The 12,462-nt window shown below is 31.0% G+C and overlaps 2 protein-coding genes across 2 annotated transcripts; one reads left to right on the top strand and one right to left on the bottom strand.

Annotated features, from left to right (window-relative positions):
- Window positions 1-3,247: 3,247 nt before the first annotated feature.
- On the top strand, window positions 3,248-6,222 carry LOC112705978 (alcohol dehydrogenase 1). Its single transcript, XM_025757037.2, has 10 exons — window positions 3,248-3,826; window positions 3,953-4,089; window positions 4,253-4,299; window positions 4,479-4,804; window positions 4,901-4,983; window positions 5,087-5,162; window positions 5,292-5,353; window positions 5,434-5,529; window positions 5,633-5,794; window positions 5,893-6,222. The coding sequence occupies exons 1-10, from the start codon at window positions 3,790-3,792 to the stop codon at window positions 6,007-6,009; spliced, it is 1,143 nt and encodes a 380-aa protein (XP_025612822.1). The 5' UTR covers window positions 3,248-3,789; the 3' UTR covers window positions 6,010-6,222.
- Window positions 6,223-8,692: 2,470 nt separating this feature from the next.
- On the bottom strand, window positions 8,693-11,883 carry LOC112705979 (stearoyl-[acyl-carrier-protein] 9-desaturase 6, chloroplastic-like). The gene is made up of 3 exons (XM_025757038.3): window positions 11,584-11,883; window positions 9,981-10,274; window positions 8,693-9,458 (listed from the first exon to the last, which is right to left on the bottom strand). Exons 1-3 carry the CDS (start codon window positions 11,881-11,883, stop codon window positions 8,889-8,891), a joined length of 1,164 nt encoding a protein of 387 aa, XP_025612823.2. The 3' UTR covers window positions 8,693-8,888.
- Window positions 11,884-12,462: the final 579 nt, after the last annotated feature.

Genomic DNA, 12,462 nt, shown 5'->3' with positions numbered 1-12,462 from the left:
AATTCCTTAAAATACACACAAATATGTTCGTGTTACACCCAAATATCTTCGTTTTACACCCAAAATTACTACAAATATAGAAATGAGTTATGCTACATGTACACTAAAATTAGCCACCAGTATAAAATACATACTGGAATACAAATATACATTGAAAATAAATCAAACCACACATGTATTTATACACAAATACATTGGTGGATGATTTTAGTAGCTGATTTTAGTGTACAAATAGTATTTTTGTACAGAAAAATATTTCATCTAGTGCTGTATTTTTTTCTTCTTCTTTTTCTTATTTCTTTCTTTCTTTTAGTTAAATGAATGTAAGTTCATCATCTTCCAAGTAATTTTGCAGCATTATGTGTTTCTTCTTCTTTTTTGTTTAATTTTTTGTTTTTATTCTTGTTAAGAGAGTAAAATAAGAAGAAATTTGAGAAGGTAAAACAAAAAGGAAAAAAATCAATAAGAAAAAAAGAAGAAGATGGTGATGATGATGAAAAAAAGAAGCAACAATAGAAGATGAGGAGGAGGAAGAGGAAGAGTTTTTGAATTATGCAGAACTTATCAGAATAAAAATATACTCAAAATTCTTTAAACTACATCTAAATATCTTTGTGTTACACCCAAATATCTTCGTTTTACACTCAAAATTGCTGCAAATACAGAAATGAGTTATGCTACGTGTACACTAAAATCAGCCACCAAAGTCAGCCACCAGTATAAAATACATATTAGAATACAAATATACATTAAAAATAAATAAAAGAACACATGTATTTATACACAAATACATTGGTGGATGATTTTAGTAGCTGATTTTAGTGTACAAATAGTATTTTTGTACAGAAAAATATTTCATGTAGTGCTATATTTTTTTTCTTCTTCTTTTTCTTATTTCTTTCTTTCTTTTAGTTAAATGAATGTAAGTTCATCATCTTCCAAGTAATTTTGCAGCATTATGTGTTTCTTCTTCTTTTTTGTTTAATTTTTTGTTTTTATTTTTGTTAAGAGAGTAAAATAAGAAGAAATTTGAGAAGGTAAAGCAAAAAGGAAAAAAATCAATAAGAAAAAAAGAAGAAGATGGTGATGATGATGAAAAAAAGAAGCAACAACAGAAGATGAGGAGGAGGAAGAGGAAGAGTTTTTGAATTATGCAGAACTTATCAGAATAAAAATATACTCAAAATTCTTTAAACTACATCCAAATATCTTTGTGTTACACCCAAATATCTTCGTTTTACACTCAAAATTGCTGCAAATACAGAAATGAGTTATGCTACGTGTACACTAAAATCAGCCACCAAAGTCAGCCACCAGTATAAAATACATATTAGAATACAAATATACATTAAAAATAAATAAAAGAACACATGTATTTATACACAAATACATTAGTGGCTAATTTTAGTGGTTGATTTTAGTGTACAAATAGCATTTTTGTACAGAAAAATATTTCCTTTAATGCTGCATTTTTTTCTTCTTCTTCTTTTCCTTATTTCTTTCTTTCTTTTAGTTAAATGAATGTAAGTTCATCATCTTCCAAGTAATTTTGGAGCATTATGTGTTTCTTCTTTTTCTTTGTTTGATTTTTTTTATTCTTGTTAAGAGAGTAAAATAAGATGAAACTTGAGAAGGTAAAACAAAAAGAAAAAAATCAATAAGAAAAAAAGAAGAAGAAGATGGTGATGATGATGATGATGAAAAAAAAAGTAGCAGCAGCAGAGCAGAAGATGAGGAGGAGGAAAATGAAGAGTTTTTGAATTATGCAGAACTTATCAGAATAAAAATATACCCAAATATCTTCATGTTACACCTAAATTCGCTGCAAATATAGAAAAATATTTTCTCTAATGCTGTATTTTTTTTTCTGAATTGAACCATACCTCAGCCACTTGATTGGATTAAAAAACAATAATCAATATTCATTATATTCAATAACGAAATAACTGATGATGGAGGAGAAAGAGAAAAAGAAAGGAAGAGAAGAAAATCTAATGAAAAAAGAAGGACGAAGAGAATTAGGAGGAAGAGGTGGTGTTGATGACGACGATAACGAAGAAGAAAGTGTAAGAAAAAAGTATGCGCGTTGATTAAAAAATCTGTTAAATTAGGAGGCGCGTGAAATTGACGTGCTAGAAGAGGGACATCAGGTGTAAAATAAAATATATGAACTTATATAACTTATATAAGTAAAAGGCTTGTATGTGGAAAATAATTCTAATTAATTACTGTCATATTATCCGACTCTAATCCCACCAAATCACCAACTAACTCCTTTCATAATTTGTCAGGTGATAATTAGCTTCTTAAAAATTTCAATTTTAAATTAATTAGTTTATGATAATAAATAATGGATACATGATAGTTTTTATTAATTTATTATTTAAAATTTAATGATAGTACTTATATGTATCATTATCTATTATGATGTATTTATTTATAAACAATCATTATATAAATAATAAGTTTTGGAGCGAAACTTAATCTATTTTAATAGGATTTGTAATAAATAGAGAATAATTGATAAATATTATATGAAAAATCAAAAGATAATAAATATTTCATTATTCAAAATTATATTATTTTTATATTTATATAACAACAACAAAACATGCATTACTGTAGATAACAAAATATATGAACAATTCGTTTTATTTCACATTATTAATTGACGAAAAGACATATATATCTACTGTTTGTTATCGTGAAAGACTTAACTGATACTTTTTTTTTTCAAAAACTAACTAGGTCCAAATTGAATAAACAACTTAATTACGTTTCTTTTTTGAAAAAATAACTTAAATAATAAATACTTATATTAAAAGTAGCTTATAAATAAATTATTTTGTATTTAGTTTTTTAGTTCTAAAAGTGTTTATTTAAAAAAATGTGATAAAAAAATTTATTATAAGAGAAGTTATTTTTTTTAACTTCTTTATAAACACTTAAATAACTTAAATTTAATTTTAAAAATTATACCAGACATTAATATTATTACTTTTCATAAGTTAAAAATTCAAAAAAAAATTTTTTTGAAAACTTCTCAAACCAACCTTTAGTCTAAAATTAAAATCCTCTAAAATTTGATTGTCATTTTACTCTAATTTAATCCTATCCTATTACTAATTAATAACCCTATTTCAAAATTTAAGAAACGAAAGTTTAATAAAAGGATGACACATGGTCGTAGATACGACCAAAGACCCGGATTTTACCATATATTGGATAAAATATGTAAACAAATTTTGTTAACAAATCTTTTAAAATCACTTATTAAGGAATTAAAAGCAAAAAAATGTTACACGCGGATGGTGTTGGTGTAGTCCTAGTTTGTTCGAGATTCTATTTCTATGTATGTATTGTCGTGGCACATCGTTTTAACGGGACTGTTCCCTAACATTAATACAAACAAGTTGGTACGATAACGATTCTATGCACTTTATATTATATTAGGCAAATCCAAAAAAAAAATTGAAAAAGACTTTAATTAAATCAGAAAAAGAAAATAAGTTGAATAATTGATGATGATTGGGCAAGGAATGTAGAGAGAAAACAAGGGAAAGGAAAAAGAGAGAAACCAGCAACAGAGTTACGTGTCTTTGTGTTGTGTGCGTTGAACCATAAGGCGCCGCTTGTAAACAAAACCAGCGGTGTTTACTTACTAGTGGTTTAAAGAATCTTAACCCCTTACTATATAACCCAACCAGTGTTTTCCATTTCAACTCATCGATCAAATTTTCTCTCTCATTACTGAATTGAAGTTTGTCTCTGTTCTTTCTGTGATTAATCATGTCTAACACTGCTGGTCAAATCATCAAGTGCCGAGGTTAGTCATTGTCTAATTTATCATCAATAGATCTAATTTAATCTAAGCTAATCCCCTTATTTTTACTCTTAATCGAGTTTTCAAAAACTAAATGGACTTGATTGGAATGTGGTGGTGCTTTTTTAGCTGCGGTTGCATGGGAGGCAGGGAAGCCATTGGTGATTGAAGAAGTGGAGGTTGCGCCACCTAAGGCCGGTGAAGTCCGTTTGAAGATCCTCTACACCTCACTTTGCCACACCGATGTTTACTTCTGGGAAGCCAAGGTTTGAAATTTATATAGTGATGTAGCTTGATCGCAAGTTGATTAGGGAATAGGGATTACTTCATGATTGTTTCTTCATTTCTCAAGTTTTTTTTCTTTATTATTATTATTATTATATGCATCACAAGAGTTTAATATGTTACTATCTCTTTTCCCAATTTCAGGGCCAGACTCCATTATTTCCTCGGATATTTGGTCATGAAGCTGGAGGGTATGTCTATTCTCATCTGTTTTTTAAACTGAGTGTCATAAGAATTGAATCCCTCAGCATAAACTTCTTTGTATTAAGTTCTGTGATTCTTTACCATGTACATTGGTTCATTCATTATACAACATTATATCAAACAAGATTAAGAAAGTTAAAGAACAATGATATTGGTAACGATGCAGGATTGTGGAGAGTGTAGGAGAGGGAGTGACTCATCTGAAACCAGGTGACCATGCCCTCCCTGTGTTCACCGGAGAGTGTGGCGAATGCCCTCACTGCAAGTCAGAGGAGAGCAACATGTGTGACCTTCTCAGGATCAACACTGACAGGGGTGTCATGATCCATGATCAAGAATCAAGATTCTCCATTAAGGGAAAACCAATTTACCACTTTGTTGGGACCTCCACATTCAGTGAATACACTGTGGTTCATGCTGGATGTGTTGCAAAGATCAACCCTGAAGCACCACTTGACAAAGTTTGTGTTCTCAGCTGTGGAATCTGCACAGGTTTGCAACATCATCCTAGATTAGTATATTTCCTCACATTTTGTATGTTGGTGATTCTCTTCTCTGACAATTCAGTTTCATTTTCATGTTTTGTAGGTCTTGGTGCCACTATCAATGTTGCAAAACCAAAACCTGGTTCTTCTGTTGCTGTTTTTGGACTCGGAGCTGTTGGTCTTGCTGTATGTTACCCTCTACTTTTCTTTGCATTGCAGTTTTTTATAGCTATGGATCAAGGGCATTAGTGAGTAGTGACTCCTGTTCTTTTTTCAATCCAAATTTTAGGCTGCTGAAGGGGCAAGGATTTCTGGTGCATCAAGAATCATTGGGGTTGATTTAGTTTCCAGCCGATTCGAATTAGGTATAATGCCATTCTCTCTGAATCAAATGTAATAGATGATTAAGCATAGAATAAATTGAGCAAGTTTCCCAAAACTACAAATTGTATTCACTTACTAATGCTATTTTCTCATTTTACTATTGTTGGCAGCTAAGAAGTTTGGGGTTAATGAATTTGTGAACCCAAAAGATCATAACAAACCTGTACAAGAGGTTAGTTCATTCTAAGTTTTTCTCCATAATTATTTATACTTTCATGGAAGAAAGACTAAGATGTTAATGTTGCTCAACAGGTAATTGCTGAAATGACCAATGGAGGTGTGGATCGTTCTGTTGAATGTACTGGCAGCATCCAAGCTATGATCTCAGCATTTGAATGTGTCCATGATGTAATTGAATCAGAACTTGTTCTTTTTTTAATTTGTTGCTATAATGTTGTTATGATAAGTTATTTACTAATACTGAAACTTAAATATTCTCTTCCCTTTTCAGGGTTGGGGTGTTGCTGTTCTTGTTGGTGTGCCAAGCAAAGATGATGCTTTCAAAACTCATCCTACGAACTTCTTGAATGAGAGGACTCTCAAGGGTACCTTCTATGGTAACTACAAACCCCGAACCGATCTTCCTAATGTTGTGGAGAAGTACATGAGAGGGGTAAGCTTTTTATACTAAACTCTTCATTGTAGTCTTAACAAGTTGACATGTTTTTTTATTCATGTTGCTAATGGATCTCTTCATTGGTTATAATTCAGGAGTTGGAACTTGAGAAATTCATCACTCACACTGTTCCGTTCTCAGAGATTAACAAGGCTTTTGATTTGATGCTGAAAGGAGAGTCCATCAGGTGCATCATTCGGATGGACGAATAAGCTTAACAGTGAGGAAATTGTCCCTGATAGGGGACGGTTCTCTTTCAGAGAAAAAGAAAAAGAAAAAAACAAAAATAAACGTCTTTTGTAATCCCTTTTAAAAGTTATCGAGTTTGTGGAGTTTGATTTTGAATGTAGAGAATGAATGATAGGCCTTTTCCTACTGCCATTGTGTAGTTTCTGTTTCTGATAAATAAAAATATTGTTGTCAAATTCTTGTTCTTGTCACATTTTTAGCATTTCTTTTATCTCAGTGATATAGCTGCATGTCTGAATTTTTAGTTCCCAAATTGGCATGTTAATGTTTATGTGTGATAAAATGCAACCGTTTATGGTCTTATCAACATAGGATTTTATACATAATACATCATCAACATGTTGAGAATTCGTCAATTTTTACAAGGAGGATATCATTGAAAGAAGAAATAAAAAACAGCTTTAAGTGTGAAAGATTAAGATCAATAATAACACACAAATCTTTCAATGAAGTCTTTTATTTTCAAGCTTTCTGCTGATGATCATGATCAGGGCTTCTAGGATCATTGCCTTCATTGGCAGTTGATGATTGTTTTTCCTGCATAGCATGACCAAATTCCTCATTCTTGATGATTTCTTCGTCAATGTGGACATCATCGTCAACTGATAGCACCACCACTTGCTCACCACAAGGGCCAGGCACAATGGCTTCAGTGACATGCCTGTGCTCATCAAAATGGATGATATCAGTTTCTTGTTTCTTCTTCTTCATCTTCTTGATCAGGCAAAACAGAGCAAAAGCCAGCACTGAAAGGAACAAAAGGCCTCCAAAGGATACAAACACAATCACTATGATAGTTGGGTGGTGGTTATCTGGAGAGGGTGGTGTTGGAACTGGGTATGGTGGTGGAAGCACAGGGTGGTGCGGTGATGGTGGTGGGTGCGCGTGTGGTGGTGGAGGAGTGAAACAATGTGAGGGTGGCGGTGGCGGTGGCGGATAGTTGAAAGGGTGGGATGGTGGTGGAGGATGGAACTGAGGGAAGTTGAAATGAATATTTGGCTGAGAAGATGCCATCAATTGATGAATATTTTTCAGAGTTTTTATCTGATCTTATGTTCTTTTCTGATGTTATGGCTTAATTGAATTTATATAGCAAGAACTTTGGGGTACGGACGCATTACAATAGTAACTTGGATCTCATTCTGAAAGGATTGGTTGCAGTGAAAAACACTTATGACTAGTTCCTTAGCTTATTTTGCTTCACCACATTCTTCTCTGTTTTTTATGTATTGGCCAAGACGTGTAAGAAACATTTTTCTGTAACTCGTTTACAAGAAAATCATCATTTCTCAGAAGACATATTCATGCCACCTTTGATATGTGCAATATTTGGTATTTGAAATGTGTGTAAAACACTTGAATTCATAACATTTCTAGATTTATGACTGACATATTATCTTATTCTACATTTCGCTTTACACTTTGAAGAAAACAAGATATATTGAACGGGATTAATTATTCCGTTTATATAACTTGCAAGCTATCAATTTATAATCCAACAAATTGCATAAAATCTGATAGACTTCATTTTGCTGAATTTATTCTAGTCAATAATGACTGATGAGACTAACAGAGTTTCGAGATTAGAGTATAAATATTGAGTTATGAAATGAACATCCTTATACTATTTAGAATAACCATCCGAGTACAAGGGATAATAAACATCTTTTCGAAAATTCACCAAGGATCTAACTCTTGACTTTTCGGATCTAGCGTTTTAATACCATGTCATGATACCACTCATCCCAAAAACCTCATCTGATGGAAAAATGTAACACTAGTAATTATATCTCTATTACTCCATAAACCTCCATTGTACACATTGTATAAATATTTCATTGGCTCCTCATACTTTCTCTTTTGACATATAGTAACAGTAGTAATACTTTATGAGAATCACTTAACTAAAATAAAATTTTGGTGAAATAAGTCACCATAATCAATTCTACAGACATAAAACCAAAAGAATTTGATTCCGATACATATCTGATAACCCTTCAAGATGGCAATAACACTCAAACACCACCACAATTACAAAATCTTTGTAATCTAACGCTTATATTTGAAATCAAATTAAATGATTTTAACATCAAAGACTGGTATCAAAATTAAATGATTTTATCGTGTTTATTTTTAGAAAAATGTATACATTACTAATATTTTTGTAAAAAATATTTTAACAATCAACCTCACCAATACTAATATCGTTCAACGAAGAATACACACCTCGCAAAATGATAAGGAGAAATAAGTTTACACAAATAGAAGACCCTAATTCCGATAGAGTTTACAAAGAAAGTTGTAGAAAAAAGGACACTAGAAAAATCTAAAAGTAAATATTTGAGGAAACAATCTCTATAACAACATACAAGAGAAAGAAGGAATAACAAGATAAACACGGAAAGAAGAAATAAAAATATAGCTTTCTATACTTATAATTACCAAAAAGTTATGTCAATAAAAAAAATCCATTCCATAAAAAATAAGAATAAAAATAATAATACAATTAGAAGGAGCAATATGACAAACCTAATTTTATAATAATTTAGTATCATCGTTTATATAATATATAAAATGAATCTACATATCTTCTAATCCATTTATAAACAGCACAACACTTTAAAATATTAGACAATTGTTCGGGTCCAAATCTCGTGTTTTGTTTACAATATCTCCATAAGGTTTAAGAACTAATTCGTCACAAATCTGAATTTTATTTAAAGATCTGTTGTTAATAACACTTACTTAGACGTCCAAGTAAACTGATGACGCGACGGAACCAAGTTGGTTTGATTATAAGTGTTTTGTCTACTAATAGGAATGAGTGATGAATTTACTTCTTTTATATCAATGACACTTCCTTATTGAAAATCCAACTAAATTTGACACTATGTGGCTCTGTTTTACGCGCTCTTTCATCAGCTCGTTCTTGCAACCTTCTAATCCTGGGTGCTAGACCACACACAAAATCCTGTGCACGTCTTCCTTCAGTCGTTAAATCCTGTATCTTCTCTAATTTCCACCGTTGGATTAAAAACTCCAAAATGTCAGCATAATCAGCGGCTGTGTAGACACCAAGTCGTTGTGCAACTGCAGAGAAGTGATCAAAGAGGTGTGGATCCTTCCCATCCTGCATCAACAGTGCTGGCATTGTGATTCCCTTGCGCATCATGTTTGATATTGCTACCATTGTCTCTGTAGGATCCACTTCTAGAAGCTTCTCAACGATCTTTACGTATGCATTCTCGTGACGCTTTTCATCTGCAGAAATGGTGCCACATATTCGCGCAAGCACTGGATCACCGTTTTTCTTAGCAAGCCGAGCCGTGTTGCCGTGTGAAATAAAAGTAGCTCGTTCTTGAAATGATGTGTACACAAATCCCATATATGGATTCTTGTCTATATCCCATTGCTACACCAAAATAATAAATTTCAGATTAGTTTTGTAGTAATGTAAAAATTTTAGAAAAGTTATTTTTGTAATTAATTTTTTTTGTTCTTATATTTTTTTTCTTTTTCTTCAATTTAAATTTTTAGTTATTAATTATTAAGTTATTATACTAATTTAATTGAATTGAATTATCAAAATATCTTGATCACGTAGTATCATCGAAAGTTTTAAGATGATAATGTAATGAGTGTACACTAGCTAATTAAGCGGCTAAAAAAGAACAATTTTTACAATAAAAATAGTTGCATTTGTACAACTTTATTTTTAAATGAAAAAGATTAAACACCAAAACTTTGGAGAAGACAAATTTGAACATATTCCATTAACATCTCATCACCAAAGGTAAGGTGGGGAATTAAGAATAATTCATTAGTCTTCTTTTAACTAAAGTTCTGAAATTCAAATTGGTAATCAAGGGACCCACATATATAAATCTTCGGAAAAAAAAAACCTATTAAATAGCAGGGAGAAAATGCGTCTCACCATGCCAGCTGCAATCAAGTAATGGATGGTCCGGTCAATCATACGCATATCAACTCGACCTGAAAGGTACAAATAAGTATGGAGCAAGTCTCCATGCCTGTTCTCTTCTGCGGTCCAAGCCCGAGACCACACTGCCCACGGGCTTGTGCATGAGCCCGTCTTATCCGCAACGCCATGGAGCTGGTTCAACCTTGTTTGATAAGTGGGCAAAGCTTCCTCCGTGATCATATCACCCACCAAAACCACTAAATAATCGTCTGGAAGTTCAGCTGTCCGATCTCTCAGGTCCCTCACCTGAGCATTTTTAATTGTTTAGTCAATATATATCATGAGTTAGTATTAAATAATATATATCAACATACCTTGTCAATTTAAGTGTGTATATATATATATAAACTTACAAATATTTAAGTTGGTTTTTAAGTATATAAAAAGTATTATAACAAACGATTTTAGACTAGCATGAAATTTTCTAGAAATAATTAAACATATAAGCTTTTAAATGATTTTAGCTCGTAAAATGTGAAGAGTTTAGAGAGTGTTGAAAAGTGGAGAATAGTAAAAAATTTAAACATAAAAATAATACAAATATTAGGATTGATAAAGACAAAGAAGGAGATATTTACTAAGATTGATGTAGTACAATTTTGGGGGAATGATGGAGTGGGTTAGGAATTTGTGAGATTGAAAGGTGTTTTCGGATGTTTATTAATAATGTGGAATGATATGATATTTAGGTTGAGTAATTATTATAAAGGAGAGAGATGATTGTGTATAAAAGAGGAATTGACAAACAATCATTTTCGTTGTACGGTTTGCTTGGTGTATAATGCGCATACAAGAGAGGAAAAGCTTGTTGTGTGGAAAGAATTGAATCTTTTATCGAGAATATATCGAGTTCCTCTTTGCTACATGGGTGACTTCAATGATGTTGTGTAGTTGGAAGAAAAGAAAGGTGCTAGTGTATTAACAGTAATAATGGAAGACTTCAAAACATAGATGGTACAGTCGAATTAATAAAATATTGGTGAGTTTTGTTTTATTGTTATCTTTTAGAGCACTTGATTAAAAAGGAATGATGAAATGTTCAGGAATTACAAATAGGTGTTACGGAAGTAGTCGACAAGTCGATTAGGAGTTACAAAGAGTGGAATTATATTTAATTTTTTGGGTTGTTGTTGGCATTGTCGAAAATAATTAAGAATTAGTTTATTTTATATGTCTAGTATTTTTTTAAACAATGTTTCACTTAATGTGTTAAACTTTTTATTTAAAAAAATTAAACATATAAGCTTCTAATCTATCTGCTGATTTTTCTAAACATTATACTAGTGTCATTTGATTATATACAGGAAAAGATTGAAAGAGTAATGTTACAGGAATAACGTAACTTGTTATTTTAAGTCAAGAGTTAGTCAATAATAACTCAAACCCTTTACTTTTATTTGTTCACTAATTTATTGTTTGATTATAGGTTAAAAAAAATTAATTCCCTAAGAAAACGACATTAAATAATAGTTTAGCGACGAAAGGTAACATAGATAATATCCAACCATACATGATGCCATATATAGATACGATGAATACGAAATTGCGATCTCACCTTATTGTTGAAGTCCTCCACCGGCAGGGACGAGTCCGGTAAAAAATCAACGGGATGCCAGCTTTGCTCAACGGGTTTGACAAGTGGCAAGATGCACTGTGAAGCCCAACCCTCAAGTGACTTGAAAACTTCAATTTTCTCTGGTGGCAGTGAGTATGTTTTAGGAGTTCTTAGTGTTGAAGAAGGTGCCTTTGGAAGTGTAGGTTTACGTGCATGTGGCTTGGAGAATTTGGATTGTCTGTGATGGAAACCATTATGGTTCCATGTAAGTGATACCATCTTAGGTGTGAACATCGACATTACTTGCAATAGTATTGTCGTCATATATGAGGGTAATATATAAGGGATGTTCTATGGTGGTATTGGTTTTAGTGTAAGGGTGACATAAATTTGACTAACAAATAAAATATTGACACGTAACAAAGAAAATTAAATCTAAAAATAAAATGATTTTTTTTTTCTTATAATTTTTTATAATTACTTTTATCAAAATAATTTTTTATAATTTTTTTATAATTATACAAATAATTTAAAAATATATTAAAATAATTTTTTAATTATATTTATAATTATTATATTATTATTATTTTTATTTTAAAAAAATAATTTTTTATAATTATTTTTATAATTATTTTTATTTTTTAATTATTTTTATTATTATTTTTTTATCAAAATACATTTTTTATAATTGTTTTTTCTTTTTGTAATTTTAAAAAACTAAAACAAAAATAATATTCTCTTTCTTATAATTTTTTATGATTATTTTTAAACTAACAGCAAGAGGAAGAATATCATTTTAGTTTTAGTTTTTTGAAATTACAAAAAAAATAATTGTAAAAAATTATTTTTTAGAAATAAAAATAATAATAAAAATAATTA

The sequence above is a fragment of the Arachis hypogaea genome, chromosome 8 (assembly GCF_003086295.3).
Source record: "Arachis hypogaea cultivar Tifrunner chromosome 8, arahy.Tifrunner.gnm2.J5K5, whole genome shotgun sequence".
NCBI lineage: Eukaryota > Viridiplantae > Streptophyta > Magnoliopsida > Fabales > Fabaceae > Arachis > Arachis hypogaea.
This window is presented reverse-complemented; position numbering and strand designations above follow the sequence as displayed.